Source organism: Nycticebus coucang, chromosome 2, assembly GCF_027406575.1.
Source record: "Nycticebus coucang isolate mNycCou1 chromosome 2, mNycCou1.pri, whole genome shotgun sequence".
Classification (NCBI taxonomy): domain Eukaryota; kingdom Metazoa; phylum Chordata; class Mammalia; order Primates; family Lorisidae; genus Nycticebus; species Nycticebus coucang.
The window spans coordinates 56779642-56798309 of record NC_069781.1 but is presented as its reverse complement, the minus strand read 5'-3'; the positions used below and the strand labels follow the sequence as shown (position 1 = coordinate 56798309).

At 40.6% G+C, this 18668-nt stretch overlaps 1 protein-coding gene and 1 pseudogene across 3 annotated transcripts in view; one reads left to right on the top strand and one right to left on the bottom strand.

Moving 5' to 3' along the window:
* Positions 1–10596, bottom strand: part of LOC128596669 (presenilins-associated rhomboid-like protein, mitochondrial) — a 73962-nt pseudogene extending 63366 nt beyond the window's left edge.
* Positions 10597–13176: 2580 nt separating this feature from the next.
* Positions 13177–18668, top strand: part of MTAP (methylthioadenosine phosphorylase) — a 75445-nt gene continuing 69953 nt past the window's right edge. The window contains exon 1 of one of the 3 annotated variants that reach the window (XM_053571496.1): positions 13177–13330. In XM_053571496.1, the coding sequence (XP_053427471.1) occupies positions 13298–13330 (33 nt within the window). In that variant the 5' untranslated portion in view covers positions 13177–13297. Of the gene's footprint in view, positions 13331–13464; positions 13595–18668 lie in introns of those variants that run through there. The other 2 variants (XM_053571518.1, XM_053571529.1) reach the window with 2 other exon arrangements.

Below are 18668 nucleotides of genomic sequence, written 5' to 3'. Positions count from 1 at the left end.
GGTCACAACCCACAGGAACTGTATTGTAGGGCCGCGGCATTAGGAAGGTTGGGAACCACTGCTCTAGACCATGCTTCACTACCATATTTCTTCCCAAAGAGAGTCGTGTTATTTTTTTGAAATAAAATTTAACCTATGGGTCATTTCCTAGTAGTTGACCACTCCAGTACTTCCAATCCCTCTCCTATGTATCTTTCAGTTGCTAGTCAAATAGAAGGGCTCAGAGACAAGTAGTGTTGAAAGATTCTAAACCCACCAAGCCTTTCCAAATTCATGTGCCCCTAATTTAACCTTGGTGAAAAATAGAGTGCAGCCTGACCCAGCAATAACCCCATTAGGCAGTTTCTTTTGATGCAAACAGCAATTCAAGCAAATATGCCCTTTCATTTTTTCTAGTGCTCTTTGTTATTGTAGTAAAATCCAACTTGGGCTTTATGTGGAAAAATCAAAGAGCCAAAGACAGGGGGACTTTCCATTACACACAGAAGAGCAACAGAATGCTTTTTATTCCCATTCAAACTGTTATTACTTATCTGCGTGACTAGGAAGGGAAGATCTAAAAAGAAATTAAGTGCTAGACTGGCCTCTGCTCCTTCACCCAAATGGGAGTTTCACAAGTGTGTTTGAAGTTTCAGGTCAAGTGCTGTCACTCTGGAAAACCAGTGGGTCAGCATTTTCCTTTATACTGCAAGAACTCTAACTGCAGACATTGTTCCTGGTTTTATCTAATTATAAATATCCAACTAAAGTAGTTAAATATTTAAAAAGGTGAAGAACTGATAATACATAAGAGAATCTGAGGTACTCTGTTGACACTAATATAATGTATCCAAGAACAATGGTAGAAATCATTTAAGGCTATTAATCAGTAATCTAAAAGCATTGTGTCTGTGGCAATTGCCCTTCTCTTGGCTAACATCTGTGAATTAATTGATCATTAAGAATCTGATAAAGGAATGTGCTAAAAGCATACATTAAAATACACATGATTTTTGGGCTGTCATTACCTGTAAACTAAAGAAAAAAAAATACAGGTGGGCTGTAATTGATAGAAATCATTTGTAAGGCTTAAACTTGACCTTTAAAAACATTTTGGTTATCACCTTGCTTCAAAATGAGCAAAGTTCCAGTGGTTAAAATTCTACCTTATTTTCCTTAAGATATTTGAGACTAAGAAAACTTAATCCTTTACTTAACATTTATTTTATTTCCATAGGTTTTCTACAGAAAGCATGTGAAAGACTTCATTCCATCAATAGGCTTTATCCCCCCCCCAAATTTGGCCCTACCTTGCATTCCTGACCCATGAGAGGTGCTGCCATCTGCTGGCCATTGGTGTTTGACTGTAGGAATAGTTTTGGGTCCTTCAGGAAAGAACCATGAAAAACCACATGCATTGTTCTAGAAGCAACAAAAGTAAATCACAACAGAGTACACTTATCACTTTAGAATTATAGAATTATTTAGGTTATAACCTCTCTTCTCTCCCCATTCTCTCTCTCTCTTTTTTCTTCTCTTATGAAGCCAATACAACTCAAGCATTAGACAACATTGACCTTCAGTTTAAAAAAAAATGCAAACTTTTGCTGCCCCCTGCTGTTCGGGTTCCTTAGCATTCATTTCCTTTTGCTAAAACCCAAAATATATTAATTAATTAATTAAGGTGTTCTTCATTCATTCCTTTAGTCATTAACTCAGTTATTCATTCAACAAATGAATGTAAACCACACTACGAGCCTACGGATTATGCTCTATTTGAGATGGCCAGATATAAAATGGTGACCAATGTGACAAGGAAAGAAAAATAAAGTATCTCAAGCAAATTTACCTGTCAGTCTGTTTTAAAGTGTCCCTCATGCCCCTCTGTTCAGTTGTGCCAAATATGTGATGGCTGGCCTCAAAAATGGCCTTGGAAGAGAAGGAAGGAGGGTGGAAGGGGAAGGAGAAGCTGAGAGAAGGGAATACAGATGAGGGGAGGGAGGAGCTGAAGGAAGGGTGGTCCAGCAAAGTGGGTAGGACTCAATACACTCCCAACAGGAAGAGAAGACAACCTCTTGCTTCCTCTATATTGTAAGTACATTATGAACACAAAACTTTGAAATAAAGAGCTAGATTAGCGGTTCTCAACCTGTGGGTCACGAACCACAGGAACTGTATTAAAGGGGCACAGCATTAGGAAGGTTGAAAACCACTGAGCTAGATGATGTTATTGAACAATATTATTTTAGGAGCAAGATTTATGTCAGATGTTTTAACTTAATCGTAGCAATTATTGTCAGAGGGTCTAGAATAAAATTTTGCATCTAGTACAAGATTGGGGGGGAGCCCTCTGAAGCTCTCGGCTACATCTTGCATTCCTTTTCTCTCCTCTGCTCCACTGGGCAGCAAGAGATATTTTTCAGTTGGATCAGATGCTTCTCCAGTGATTGCCAATATTCCATATCTACTCCTAATATAGCCATTTGGAACAACTGGCAGTCCCAGAGAAGTGCCGTCATATCTCTGTGAAATACTATCACTTGCCCTGAAACTTGGGCACTTACCTCTCCCTATGCTTTTCCCTCCTTTTTTTGTGAGTTGCTCCAAGACAGACCACCATCACATGTTACCTCCTCCAGGAAGTTTTCCATGATTCATTCTTCCCAAGCTACTGGTGTGATTGAGACTCTTCTTTTTGTTGATATGGTGTATCACATTTATTGGTTTGCATATGTTGAACCACCTTTGCATCTCAAAGATAAATCCCACTTGATCATGGAGAACATGTCCTTTTAATGTGCTCTTGAATTGAGTTAGTTAGTATATGGTTTACCATATTGAGAGAATAAAGGAAAAAAGCCATAGGATCATCTCAATAGATGAAATAAAAGCATTTGACAAGATATGACATCCTTTAATCATAAAACCCTCAACAAATTAGGTATAGAAAAAATTCTCTTCAATATAATAAAGGCCATATATAACATACTCAATGGTAAAAAGTTGAAAGCTTTTCCTCTAACAGCAGGAATAGGACAAGAATGTCCCCTTACCACTTCTATTCAGCATAGTACTGAAAAGCCTAGCCAGAGCAATTAAAAATGAAAATAAATAAAATGCATCAAAATAGGAAAGTATAGAGACCAAGATTCTTTGTCCCCTAAAGGTTTGTGGAAAAATCACTGACATGAGGTAGATTGATAAGGGAAAAGGGATACAAATTTATTTAATAAATAAATTAACATGAGGTAGATTGCTAAGGGAAAAGGGATACAAATTTATTTAATGTGTATACACAGCCTTTACAATGAATACCAAAAGATATAGGGGAAATTGTCCATTTTTATGCTTAAGTTCAACAAAGTACAGACAGCTGGGTAGAAATAATGATTGGACCGAAGGGGTATGATCTAATGCTAAATGACTCAATGGGGAAACTCAGCAAGACCTGTTAACTTCTTGGACTCTTTGAGCATGCATTCCTTCCTTCTGGGTATGGGGCTCTCTGGAATGGAGGGTCTTATGACTTAGAGTCAAACAAAGTATGTCAGATAATTTTTTATGGCCAGTGTTTATAAAGAATAAATTTAGGTTTTATTGCTTTTGGAGGAGAGTGGAAAGGGAGTCCTGGCTTTTATGACCCATCTTGGGGAAAAGGGTTCCTAGTTTCTATGACTAGCCTCAGGGAGGCTAGTTTTTCTCTGACAGAAGGTCAGAGAAAAACTTTTGTTTCTGAGGCCTTCATTCTGGGATACTGTTTTCTGAGCCCTAACAAAAGGAAAAAGCCAAAGTGTTGACATTTGCTCATAACATGGTGTACAATCAAGGTACAAAAATCAGTTGCATTTTTATACTCGCAACAAACTATCTGAAAAAAAATTAAGAAAGCAATTCCTTTTACAAAAGCATAAAAAAAAATACTTAGGAGCAAATTTAGCCAAGGATGTAAAAGATCTGTGTACTAAAAGCTACCAAACACTGACAGAATGTCTGATAGAAGAAATTAAAAACAGCACAAATAAATGGAAAAATATCCTGTGTTTATAGATTGGAAGAATTAATTATGTCAAAATGTCTATACTACCCAAGGTAATCTACAACTTTAATTTAATCCTTATCAAAATTCTAATACATCCTTCATAGAAATAGAAACAACATTTAAATAAAGTCACTTGTAATACAACCTCCCATCACCTGTGTGTAAGTGTTCTAATTGTTCCCTATCATTGCTAACATTTGTTGCTAACATTTGTTTTGTTTGTCTGTTTGTTTGTTTTTTCTTAGCTGTTCTTGAGGTTCTTGTTGTTATTCAGCATACAATTTTGGACCTGTAAGAATCTAAATAAATATTTATTAATTCAGTGTGTGTTTTATGAGTGTTATAATAAGGTGATTTAGATGGACAATCTTATCCTACATGATACTTTTATCTCAAAGATTTCTAAAGTTTGTGAAGCAAATTTTCCTTAAGTATCAATAGAAAACTACAATCTTAAAATTCATATAGAACCACAAAAGACCCTGAATAGCCCTAACGATTTTGAACAAAAAAGAACAAAGCTGGAGGCATCCCACAGCCTGACTTCAAAATACATTATAAAACTATGGGAATAAAAACAGTATGACAAATGTTTGTCATGACAAATATGCTAATGACCCTGATTTGATCATTACACATTGTATACATGTATCAAAATATCACTGGATCCCATACATATATATGATTATTTTTCATCAACTAAAAATAAGAGGAAAAAAATTTTTAAAGCTTCTGCATGTCATAAAAGGAGACACAGTATAGAAAGCCCAGAGAAAACAAGAGGAAAGCCCCATGACATTGGTTTGGGCAATTATTTCTCAGATATGACCACAAAAGCATAGGGCAACAATATCTCCAGGCTGTTCTTTACGCTCTCCAATTTGCCAAAGCTTCTGTTCTGTTTTTTTTTTTTTTTTTTTTTTTGAGATAGAATCTCACTCTGTCATCCTGGGGTTGGGTGCCATGGCATCATGATAGCTCACAGCAACCTCAAACTCTTGGGGTCAAGCAGTGATCCTCATGCCTCAGCTTTCCAAGTAACAGCGATTATAGGCACTAGCCACAACACCAGATAAATTTTTTCTTTTCGTTTCTTTTTTTTTTTTTTTTGGAGACAGAAATTCACTCTGCACCCCCAGGGTAGTTTGCCTTGCTTCACTTTTTCTATTTCTAGTAGAGACAGGGTCTTGCTCTAGCTCAGGCTGGTCTCCAACTCCTGAGCTCAAGCAATCCACCTGCCTCAGCCTCTCAGAGTGCTAGGATTATAGGCATGACCCTCTGTGCCAGGTCTCAGAGTTCCTGGTCTTAATGAAATAGTCATTGTTGAGCTTTGTCTTAATTCCCCAGAGTCAGCTAGAGAAAAACAAGTCTTCCAAAAGCACTTATGTTCAACTTACAAATCTTGTTATTCTATTTATAAATCAGACATAATGAGAAATATCACCTTCACTTTTTCATTGATAATTAGATTAACTACCTTGGGATCAACATTTCTATATTGATCAGAATAATTCCCCTCAATACTCTTCTGTAATTATTTTCAGTTAAATATTTTTAATAATTTTTTTTTTAATTTTTGACTTATTTACTCAATTTTCAAGCTTTTGGCAGGACAAATTTACAGCAACTATAAAAAATGTTTCCATGGACTCAGATAATTCTTGAAATAGAATTATGTACATGCAGAAAACAACAAATCAAAATATCTTAAACAGTATTATATTATATAAAAACTGTCAAATTATCTTTGCCTTTTAGCTTAAAATCAGAAGTAAAATTAAAAAATTGTATGTCATTAATAAATTAGGATTACAATAATAATCTAGGTATTATTCTATGTTCTATGTGAAATTCTGTGTATGATTATATATTTTTATAAAGTTTAAATAAGAAACATGGAATTTTCTCCAAATTTAACATGGAATTTTCTCCAAAGATATTAAAGTTATGTTTACTTTATTTCATCCTTTCTATTTTTAATTCAAAACTATCACATGGTAGAAAGGTACTTATTTAGGGGAAGCATAAAATTTACTAGATTTGCAGGGTATATGAATAACAAAAGAATTCAAGTTATTTATGTAGATATGAAATTAGTACTACCCAAGTATAACGTACATCCTTATTTTCCCCTCCAAAATTTGGGCAAAAAAGTAGACATTTACACAACAAAATATGGTATTTTCTAAACTGATATGCATTTGAGAGGGAAAGGGAAACATTAAAAATAATTAAAATGTATTCATTGATCTATATCAGAGATAAACCAGACTGTCCCAAAGTAGGCTGATGGTCACTCCCTACTCATCCAACTACAGGAATGTGCCTACAGTTTGGATAAGCAGAATTTCTAGGTCAAGTGTTCATGATGACAACATGTTTATATAGGTCAGAGATTTGAGACCAGGACATTGAACTTGAGAGCCATCTGCTTCCTAGATGATTGATCTGTGTCACAGGAGGAGGTTTTCTCATAATTGTTCCATCAATTTGATATCCTTTACAGTGATTTTGTGATTTATAACTCCCAACTTCAAGATATACTCTTTTATTGGCTTTATTAATTTTCTTATTTTTTTAAATTGAGCACTAATAATTGTACATATTCATAGAATACATAGTGATATTTTAATACATGTAATGTATGATAATCACCTCAGAGTAATTAGTATATGAATTATCTCAGTCAACATTTATGTTGGGAACATTCAATATACTCCTTCTAGCTATGTGAAACTACAATATATTATTTGTAACTATAGTTATCCTACAAGTGCTATAAAACAATAGAATTGATTTCTCCTATCTAGCTGTAATTGTATTTTTTTAACAAATGTCTCACTGTACTTTTCTTACCAACATCTAGTATCCTTTTTTCTACTTTGAATTCTATAAGAGGAACTTCTTTTAGCTTCCACATACATATGAGAGCAGGTGATCTTTAACTTTCTGTTCCTGGCTTACTTCACTTAACATAATGTCCTCCAGTTCCATCCATGTCGCCACAAATGACAGGACTTCATTCTTTGTTATGACGGAGTAGTATTATGTGATGTATATGTACCACATTTTTTTGATTCACTCATCTTTCATTAGACAGACTCCATATTTGGCTATTGTGACTATGCTGCGGTAAGCGTGGGGTAACAGATGTCTCTCTCATATAATAATTCCTTTCCTTTGGATGCATTCACAGTTATGTGATTCCTGGATCATATGGTAGTTCTACTTGTAATTTTTGAGGAACTTCCATACTGTTCTCCATAATGGCTGTGCTTCTCAACACTTCGGTTCTCCAACACTTCAGTTCTTTCCATAATGTATACTTTCCAACACTTCAGTTCTCTTCATACCCATTCTTCTCACCACTTCCCCCACATCCCTCACCTCCCTAATTTCTTGGCTCATCTCTCTAGACTCTCTCTAGTTATTTTTAATTAGGTATCACTTTCTCCGGGAAGACCTCAAAAGTGTGCCCTGCTCTGTGCTTTGCTTTCACAGTATCTCACCTTACCCTTACCATATTGTTTCATAATATTTGATTTCGACTCTTCTTACCTGATCGGGAGTTTCTTAAGGGCTAAAAGAGCATAAATCATATATGTTTCTCTCTTCAGCACTCAGCTTGAGGCCCAGTGCATGGTAGGAAGAGTAATATTGTAATTTAGAGTTCAAACTTTGCACTTAAGACAAATTGAGGATTGAATCCCATCTATTTTAGGTCTAGAAACTTAGGGAGACTTCTAAAATGTGTTGAGTCCCATGTTCCTCATGTGATGACACTGATGACAATGTCTACCTTGACTTTCTCACACATCACGTTCTACCTAGAATTTTGTTATCTTAGTTAAAGGTTTGATTCGTATAGAATTCATAGACCCCTGGGTGAGGTAACATTTTAGCTGCTTTTGAACATTTACTACTTAACAGAATTGACAGTTTGATTGACATTACCATAGGAGGGAAAGAAGGCCCAGAAGTTCGAAAAAGACAAGGATGTTTTGAAAGAGAAAAGAAAGTGGAAAAAATGAGGTGAGGGGATTCAATGTCTCTCAGTCTTCTCACCTGTAAAATGGAGATAATAATAGTATTCACATCAATATCTGTGGGGATTAAATGAAAAAATACATGGCTCTGAATAAATGTTAGCAATTTTTACTGTTGTTCTTGAAGATTCTCAGAAGATAAACACAACCCTTTTCTAATTTTATTTTTAGAAATTTTATTTCCAGAGACAGCACACATATTTGGCAGGGAAGGAAAACAATACTGTTAATTTCCTATATTTTCATTTTTCTTCACTGCACACACGTGTGCCCTAAGTTCCAAAAAGTAGAATGAAGAGCAAGAGCCACACAAGGCTTGTGATATGTGTCTCTCATCAAAGCCCAGATCCTGACGTGCTAAGGAGAGCAGATTATGCTCCATGTGTCTATAACTTCTTGGTCCTTGTCTATATAAAGTATAGAAAGTGAGAAACATATCTCTTTAAAGCTAGATTGAACATATTTTCTCCTTCACCAAAGGAGATAGAGGATTTAGGGCTTCGTCTTGTACTTTGCTTATCCTATCTAGAAATAAGAATACCTACCTTATAGGATGTGAGGATTCTGAGATTCCAGCATGAATGGCCAGTCTGTCAACCAGATGTTCTTAATGTGCATTAATATTCTCGGGAAAGTGGAAAAATGGCAAGACTTTACTTTAATAAATATGAATTATATGCAACCTAATTTATCTTCAGTGGGGCTCTAGAAATGATAAGATAGATACAATTTGAAATAAGCTCTGAAGAAAAGAAAAGGTGACTTGCAACGGAAGCTATATCTAGGGTCACATGGAATTAGAATAGAAGGCAGGAATAAGAAAACTATAGGAATCGAACTTCAGTGGATTGCAACAAGATAATGGGAGAAACCCCAACATCCAGAGCACACCAACTTTAAAACAGACTGTGAAAATTGACCTGCTTATCTCATTTCAAAACGCAGAGCTCTTTTCACAACCAGAAATACAGATGCCAAGTTTTATTGTTGGAGTCTCCACTTTCATTAAAAGTCATTCTAAGGAATTGCCACCTAAAATGTGCTGTAAATGTTTTTTGAAGAAGTTAGTATGTCATTTATAATTCTCTCTATAAAGTACCACATAATAATGTACTTTAAAAATTGGATTTCAGTAATATTTTCTTCTTCTGTGGCATACAATTATACTTCATCACTCCGATAATGAGAGAACGGAAGCTTTTCCTTTGTTTTTCTCCCTTGTTTTCCCCCCCAAAAATTTTTTTGAAACAAAGTCTTACTATGATGCCCTCGGTAGAGTGCCATGGCATCATAGCACACAGCAACCTCAAACTTGGGCTTAAGTGATTTTCTTGCGTTAGCCTCCCAGGTAGCTGGGACTACAGGCACCTGCCATGACGCCCAGCTATTTTTTTGTTGTAGTTGTCATTGTTGTTCAGCAGGCCCAGGCCAGGTTTGAACCTGGCAACCCCAGTGTATGTGGCCAGCGCCCTAACCACTGAGCTACGGGTGTCAATTGCCAAAATTTTAATGTGAGTAATAGTCTTATGCGGACTTATTAGACAAGCATAAGAAATTTAGAAAATTCAAATTAATTAGGCATTCTATGACAAAAACATCCAAGTCCTAGGTATTTAAAATGTCAATGTTTAAATGGCGTTATGACCTATACTATATGCCATCCAGTGAAGACACATATCTGTACATTTTAAATTAATAAAATAATTTAATTTGTTCAGTTATTTATCACAATCAAGAATATTTTAAAAACTTGAATTGTAGAAAAAGCTCTTACACATTTACCTAATGTTACTTTTCTTTTTTTTACAGACTGCTACCCTAGCGCTGGCTTGGCAAATATTTGCATATCTTTTGCATCTTATCTTCATAAATATCAACCATTTTTTTAGAACATTTTTTTCTTTTCCTGGGTAGGGTAAACAGAAGTCAATTATTTGGGGGAATCGCCTGTGAAAAAATTTCTCTGAACACGATTTTATTAAGGGCAGTGTGTCTCTTGGGGAATTTTTTCTAATGGCCACACTGTGTGCAACAATGGCATTGGAGTTTTTAATTCTAAATTTAGGCCAGTTCAGAATCTTTGGAGTGCTTGCGCCTGGCCGGGAATATAATTTTTAAATGTACTATGGTCATTACTGTTAGTTTTCTTATTGTCCTCTTACCACATGTTGTTGGCAATGTTCTGCTACATCCAAATTGGCTGCTTGCTGATAGACCTTTAGTCTTTTCACTAAGGTTCCAATGCCAGACGCTAATCCACTGACAAAAGCAGCAGCCAAAATGTCCATTCCCATTGTATCTGCAATATAAGAATATCACAAAAAGATCTGAGTCACACAGAATTAGGGATCTGGAAGGACACTCCCATGTTGCGTAGAATTTTTATTTTGGCCCAAATACCTGAAAGGTGGTGGGGAGTTATGTGAGCTGCTTGAGCCATGACCACTTGCCAGTTTTAATACCTGCAGATAAGAAGGGGTTACCAGGCAGGTTTGGTCCATTTTGTAGTGCCCATCTAGCACTGACAGACATACTGGTTAGGGCAGAGATATAACATCTCCATGAGAAAGCTGATGGAGTTGGCTGAAGTGCTACATTTGTGTGAATATTTCTTTCTTTTTAATTTCAAATTAATATGAGGGTACAAATTTTTATGTTACATTATTCTCACTTCCAGATCCAGAAGGACAAAAATCATTTTACCACAAAGACATTTGCACCAGAATGTTTATTGCGGCTCAATTCATAACTGCCGAGTTGTGGAAGCAACCTAAATACCCATAAACCCATGAGTGGATCAACAAACTGTGGTATATGTATACCATGGAATACTATTCAACCATTAGAAAAGATGGAAACTTTATATCTTTTACATTTACTTGGATGGGGTTGAAATGCATTCTTCTTTGTAAAGTATCTCAAGAATGGGCAAATAAATATCCAATGTACTCCACACTAATATGAAACCAATATATAAAAAAATTACATGCTCATATGAACAATAAAATACAAATATAGTCTAGTTCAGGAGTAGAGGAAGGTGGGACAGGAAAGGGGGGAGGACAATTGACATAAGGAGGGAGGGCATGAGGCAGGATCTCACCTAAAGTGCACATTGTAAATATACAATGATGGTGGAATTGTTTGGAGAAACCTTCAAAAACAGAATGTAGGCTGTGTGTGAGGGCTCATGCCTGTAATCCTAGTACTCTGGGAGTCCAAAGTGGGCTGATCACCTGAGCTCAGGAGTTAGAGACCAACCTCAGCAAGAGCAAGATCCTCTCTCTAATTTTCTAAAAAGAGAAAAAATAGTGGGGTTGATGGACCACCCCTGTATTCAAGGAGGCTGAAGCAGGAGGATTACTTGAGCCCAGGAATTTGAGCTTGCTGTGATTGAAGTAGGCTGAAACCATGGCATTAAGCCCTGGGCAACAGAGTGAGACCATGGTGGTGGGGAGAAGGAAGAGATGGAGAGAGGGGGAAGGAAGGAAGGAAGGAAGGAAGGAAGGGAGGAAGGAAGGGAGGGAGGGAGGGAGGGAGGGAGGGAGGGAAGGAGGGAAAGAAAAGAAAAATCCAGAATTCCAGTCTAGTCCCCTTTAAGTTCCCAAGTCTCCTCTCTTGTATAGTATCTTTTATGCTTACAGGATCTAATTGGTTCACAATTGCTAATATTTGTCAGAGAGGAAATCCTGAGTAGGAACTCACTTGCTGATCACATTAATGCACATATGTTGGCCGAGATCCACTATTTACGTTTGCAGCCATAAAACCCAGGGCATCCGTGCACTATTCAATGGTTCACTTCTGGTGGGCTTCCTGCTCCCCAGTAGAGCGATTAGAAGAAAGTGCCCTAGCAAACTACATTATCTTCATCTATGAAGGACTCCCAGCACCTTGATCTACTTTTCTCTTTTGTCATTTCATTTTATAACTTAAAAAAAAGATGTTTGTAACAGAAGAAAAGTTTACATTGCGAGAACATTTGGATCTAAGGCAAATAATAATGAGTGAGTGAAAGTCTATTCTGTTCCAGAAAAACAGATTATATGGGCAACACCCAGGCTAACATAAGAGTTCTATTTTTAATGAACTTGTACTTGGCGCCTTACTTCCATGTTTTGCTGCTGTAGGGATAGAGGAAAGGATCTCCTTCCTCAGCCCCTCTTCCCATCCCCAGACTAATCTGTAGCACTTCTCCATCTCACAGAACACCCTTAAGATCATTGCCACCCATCCCTTTGATTCAGAGTTTAATCCATTTAGGAAGGTTAAACTGGATTATCCCAAAAGGAAAGGATGGCAGCTTTGAGAAGGAGGGATTATCCCGGTAAAGGGGTGTGTGTGTGGCTTGCTAGTGTCGAATGATGGGGACATGAGCCCGGATTCTGAATCTAGGTGTACTGGTTGCTACTCCAGGTGGGAAGAGTTAAAGATGGCCCCTGCCCTGTAGAGCCAGCCTGGGAGTTGGGCAGGGGCTCAACACTTTAAAAACCTCCCCTCAAACTTAACATGAGTAACCCATAGTTCGTAAATCTGAAAGATTATCCAGTAATATGCTATTCTGTTTCTTTCCCTTTTGTCAACCCTGAATGTTGGGTCAAGCCAGGACAGCTGAGTCCTTTAGGAGTAAAGGAAAAACTTAAACCGATGGGTGGTTCGCAGCGGAAGGAAAAGCAAGCCCCGCCCCCGCCCCACCAGCCAGAGTAATCAGTTCAGGAACTCTCAACCAGGGGCGGGTTCCGGGTCCCCTCCTTGCTACATTTCAACCTTTTGCAAGAACTCCTGGAACGCAGGCCGGCCTGATTTTGCAGTTGAGCCGAGTAGGGAATGCTGCTTTCCCTCATAGGGTTTTTGTGACAGTTAAGTAACCTAATTAAAGTGCAAAACACAGTCTGGAACAGCACAGCAATCAATAAATGATCTTCTCTATTATCGTTCTCATGAGTCCGCTTTTATAACTGGGGATGGAAAAAAAAAACACAGGGCAGAGGACCGGAAAGGTCTGCAGAAGGGGCGGGACGGGGGAAACCTGGATTTGAGGAGGGGGAGGCGGAGGCGATCCCACCAAGGAGCCAATCCAGCTGTCCCGGGGAGGAAGAGGCGGAGTCAGGGCCAGCGACCGGACTCTGCGCCCTTCTCTCTAGCGCTGCGTGGTCTACCCTACTGCTGCTCCTCGGCCGGCTTCGTTCCCTTGGCCCAGCCACTCGTCCACTGCAGTCTCCCCGGCTCAGACATGGCCTCAAGCGCCGCCACCTCCGCAGTGAAGGTGAGATGTGTCGCCCGGATGCGGCGACCTGCCCTGCCCTGTGCCCTCTCGCCCCCGCCGTGGGGGACAGCACATCGGGCCATGCGCCCTGCCGGTGCGCCCCGGCCGCGGCGGGGAGCGACGGAGGCGCGGCATTCGGGACACCCTTGCCCAGTGGGGAGAGTGTCCGCCTACAGACGGACCCCTCCACCTTGGGGCTGAACTACATTCGCTCTCGGCAGGACGCAGGCAACCCCCTGCCCCCTGCAGGAGGCAGCGGGTGAGGTGGGTCTGCATCTGAGCTGCCGCCAGCCCTCTGCGGCACCGGTCTTCTCCCAGGAACTGCGCCGGGCTAGAGCCAGCAGGTGGCCCTCGCGGCTGGGCGCCGGCAGCTGTTGAGACCAACTGCTTGCGCCTTGCGGGACTCGGGCTTCCGTGCTCTGGCTGGGCTCGCTGCCCGCGGGCCACGTGGGAGAGCTGCATACTTTCTCTTTCCCCTGCTTCCGGCTTCTTCCTCCAAACTTAGGCCTTACTGGTGCTGAATTTTCCCCTGCAGCGTAATGCCGGCGGGGCTCTAAGACTATCTTTTAAACATGGAAAAGAAGGAAGGGCTTCCGCTCCTTAAGACCGCTCCTTGTTTGGAGGCCTTAGGCTGAGAACTGCTTTGTTTGTAGCCGCGAAAGTTAAGCCCTCACTTACCATGTGCCCTAGGGGCCCCCCCGGAGACCTCAGCACGAGGGATCATTGTGTGGCGGGAAGCTTTGTCCAGAGGGCATGAGTTCTCACGGCTGCAGCCGGCTATGTTAGGGCTTTTAAACGCCTCTTTCCTAGTGTCGTGAGACAGTGCTGGGATTGCAGTATGTAAGGAAAAATTGGTGATAAAACCTAAGACCTCTTCTAGGCTGTTAGTTAATAAGCTAAGAACGTTTTTGACCAATGGCATAGGGAGGTCCGCAGTGGTCTTCGAGCATGTCTTTTGATTCCCAGCCCCTGTCTGCAGTTTGCCCTGGAGAAGGCCCATTTCTGCCTCAGTGTGTAATCAGCCAGGTTAGTGTATCAGGCCCCTGCAGGTTTTAATAAGCCTCTTATGACCAGGAGAGGGGTGCGGGGTGTTGCAGTCAGATTTAGATATAAAACTTATTTTGTTATTTTGAAAATTTTGCATTTAGCAAATATTTATAAAAGGCTTCACTCCTGCCAGTCAGCGGGGACAAGGCAGAAAGTTTTCATGAAACTCTTGTGGGAAGTATGTGACTTCTTTGAGGTGTCCATCTATGCCCTGGGGATTTTTCTGCAGAATTTGCTAGGAGGATTAGAATTATATTGTCTTTGTTGAGCTTATTAAGTGGTAATGCTTATAAGTAGGGAACTGAGATTAATTTTTGGTTGCAGCCATCATTGCTGTTTGGTGGGCCCGGGCTGGATTCGAACCCGCCAGCTCAGGTGTATGTGGCTGGCGCCTTAGCTGCTCGAGCCACAGGCACTGAGCCCTGAGATTAATTTTGAATTATCCTTTCTCCAACAATTAATTTAATGTTAGGTGTCATTAGGCCACGCCTTTTTGCCCTTTCCTTGTAGGAATAGCCTTAACAAGTGCCATTTAAAACAGTTGCATTTTATTTGGGTTAGCATTCTCCCTGACACACAGTTTCTCTGTAAAATTAATGCAGTGCATTTAAGTGCCAAGTGGGCAATGTATTCACAGAGGCCTGATGTAAATATTGAATCATATCTATTTTGGGTCTTAGTGAGCTGCTGGATATAAAATCTTAATTTTCCTTGGTACTGGTACTGCGTGCTGCTATCTCTGTTAGGTTAGAACAGATGACAGCTTTGCTGTTGAGAATCCATGATTCCAGCACCATATCCTCCACACTTCTAAGGAAATATTCTATGTAGAAAATATGACTTACTGGTGTCCAGAGCAAAATGGGTTAATAACAACCATGTCCTCTTTCTAAATTATAAAATGGTAGAACTGGGACATTCCTTCAAGACCGTATAGCTGCCATCACACAGATCCCTTTGTGTGGACATAAAGCTGATCAAGGCCCAGAAAAGTCACCTGGTATGTTGAGAATTACACAGCGGGACCCAGGTAATGATAGAATTGGGCCCAGAACCTGGCATTCAGCCGACCAGATTCCAGGCAGTTCTGAAATCTGAAAAATGGTCTCTATGCCCTGTTTTATTATGTAACTTTACTCACAATGGAAGTGACCGCATGTGGGTCATCCTTGAGGAAGAGGGAGTCCTGAGTGCTTGCATGAAGTAAGCCACCTCCCACTGCGCCTCCTGTAGGAGGCACATCTGTGTGTCTGAGCCCCATGTATACCACTGTTGAGGGGGTGTATGAGGTTTTATTCACTGCCCCCACTTGATGCTGGTGTGTGGTGGAAGAGCTATGGAGCTAGGAGACCCAACCTCATATCCCAGCACCGCCACTTCCTTATCAGCAAATTAATCCCCTCTGTCTTAGGGCCCTCAACTGTGAGGGGAACTCTAGTATCACCTACTTTGGGAGTTGCTGGATTTAAATACAGTAACTTGTAATACACCCAGCCTGGTTCTAAGCACTCTGTTTACTGTCAGCCCCACTACTTCCCTTTTATTAATAAAATGGAGATATTACCATGCGTGAAACATTAAATTCATTCCCAATTCACAAAATGCAGTTAGCTCATTCAGGTGAAAAATCCCATTGGGTTTTAGACGAGTATAACATTTGGTGTATTGTTCAAACTAGCTGTTTACTGATGGAAGCCTATCTAAGTATTTATTGAATACTTGCAAACCTTTGGGGCTTCTTCAAGTAAGTAATGACCTCTATTTAAGTTTATGTACTAGTGGGGATGGAAAACTTACCAACATGAGTGAAACAACAGTGAGTCACTTGGGAAAGGGGAGTCAGAAAAGGCCTCTAGGCAGGTGAATTTTAAACTGTGCAATAGTCTTCCCTCAAAAATCATATGCTAAAACTTAATCACCAATGTGATGATATCAGGAGATGGGGCTTTTCGGAGTGATTAGGTCACAAGAGTAGAGCCCTTACGAATGGAATTAGTGCCCTTATACAAGAAGCTCCAGGGCGGTGCCTGTGGCTCAGTGGGTAGGGCGCCAGCCCTGGCCAAACTGCAACAAAAAATAGCCGGGTGTTGTGGCAGGCGCCTGTAGTCCCAGCTACTCAGGAGGCTGAGACAAGAGAATTGCCTAGGCCCAGGAGTTGGTGGTTGCTGTGAGCTGTAATGCCATGGCACTCTACCAAGGGTGAAAAGAGGCTCCAGAAAGTCTCCTTTCTCCTACCAAGTGAGAAGATGCCACCTATGAACCAAAAAGTGGGCCCTCAGCAGACAGTGAATTGGCCATGGTCTTGGATTTGCCAGCTTTCGTCTTCGAACTATGAGAAAGAAGTTTCCATTGTTTGTAAGCCACCTAGTCTGTGGTATTTTGTTATAGCAACCCAAATGGACTGAAACTAAGTTATAGCTGAAGTGAGGATAAAGAGCCATGTGAAGACCTGGGGAAAGACTTGGGGTCAGGACAGCTAAAGCCAAGGTTCTGCAGAGGTGAGCTTGTTGTAGGAATAGAAATATCAGTGCTGGTGCGTAATGCAGATTGGGTGCGTGCAGCTTGTGGGCCTTTGTAGAACATCGTGAAGAATTTGAATTTTAAGTGTGTTAGTAGCCATTAAAGAGTTATGAGCAGAGAGGTTGCATCTGGTTTACATTTTAGAATGACTGTTTTGGCTCCTGTGTATAGAATAATCTGTGTGGGGGAAGAGCGAGGCGATCAGGCCAGAAGTCATCTCACTGTTGCTGAAGTCTAGGGTGGGAGCCATTGAGGTAGTGGAGATACTGGACTAGGGGTCGAATTCACAGGCAGGACAGAGAGGTGGCTAAGATGGGAGGAGTGCCAAAAGAACAAACAGGGGTGATGTCTGTTTTTTACTTAAAAAACTCAGAAGATGATAGTACTGGTGGGCCATTTCAAAGTGGGAAATAGGGGTCCTTGACTTTGGAGGCAGGAAAGATGAGTGTAGGCTTCCTCCCTCTGCGATACTGCTGGGTAGGGGCAGGGGCAGGAGATACTGAGGGGTTTTTTGCTCTCAGTGCAGAGTGGATAGCAGGTTGGGGGTGGAGGAAGCCACGTGGAGTAGCAGTAGTTCAGACAGGTATTTTGGGGGCTTCCTGTAGTGAGAGGTGGACCGGGCATGGGGGCGAGGATACCACCTGGGAGATGGCAGCTGTGGTGAGAGGCCATAGGAGTAACTCCTGGCATTGTCTGGAATGACCTCAAGGAGACATTGTCCTCCAGCATGGGCAGGTGGTGTGCTTAACTCCAGAAAGGCCGTACAAGGTCTTTGCACTCTGCCTCTCTCCAGCAGCTTCCCAGCTTTCAATCTGGGAGACCAAAGATACTAACTTGTTAATCATGGTTGCTATGACAAGAAGGGGATATGGTCCTTTTGTGGGTGGGTCTGAGTTTTTTTGTTTTGGTTTTTTTCTTTGCCTAGGGACCCGATGGTTTTTGAGGTAGGACACTTCTTCCTTTTGTACAACTGCCTTGAGCATTGCAGGACATAAAGTGTATCCTTAGCCCACAAATGCCTGTGGCACTCCTCCCAATCATTGTGATAGCCAGAAGTGTCCCCATGTTTCCAGGCATCTCCAGGAGACCTCTTTTTATTATCATTATTATTATTATTATCATCATCATCAAAGTAAATCCAAGAGACCTTTTTGAGACTTGGTGGAGGATCCCTGGGCTAAATCCCTGAGAAATTCCCTGCTGAAGAGAGGCAGAGGGGCAGCCAGGCTTGTGCACTGACCAGGAATAAGGACTCTTTTTGATTGCTTTGAGGAAGTTTATTTTGATCTTTGTTTGCTTTTTGCTAGGAATGGTAGAGTCTAGAGAAAAGGTAACTGATATTAGTGCCTTATTTCACTGGATTCCCATGACAATTCTATGGATTAAGTAAAAATCTTACCCTTATAGGCACAGATGAGGAAGCAGATAATGTAAATTTTTATAAGCAGTGGACCCTGGATGGTATTCTAGTCTGCGTCCCAAAAGTGTTCCAAGCGGTGGTTCTCAAAGTGTGATTCATTTGCATCACTGGTAATTTGTAGAAATTCAAATTCTCAGGCTCCACCTGAGGTGGAGCACTGAATCAGGTGCTCTAGCAGTGGGGCACAGAGATCTGGGTTTTATTTAGCAAGCCTCAGGATATTCAGATGCCCACTATGACAGCCACTGACCTAGGGGGCTTTGAAAAGGTTGGGCACCTGGATTTTCAACAAGCTTTTTTATTGCTGCTGTAACAATAATTACCACAAACCGAGTGACTTGAAACAACAGA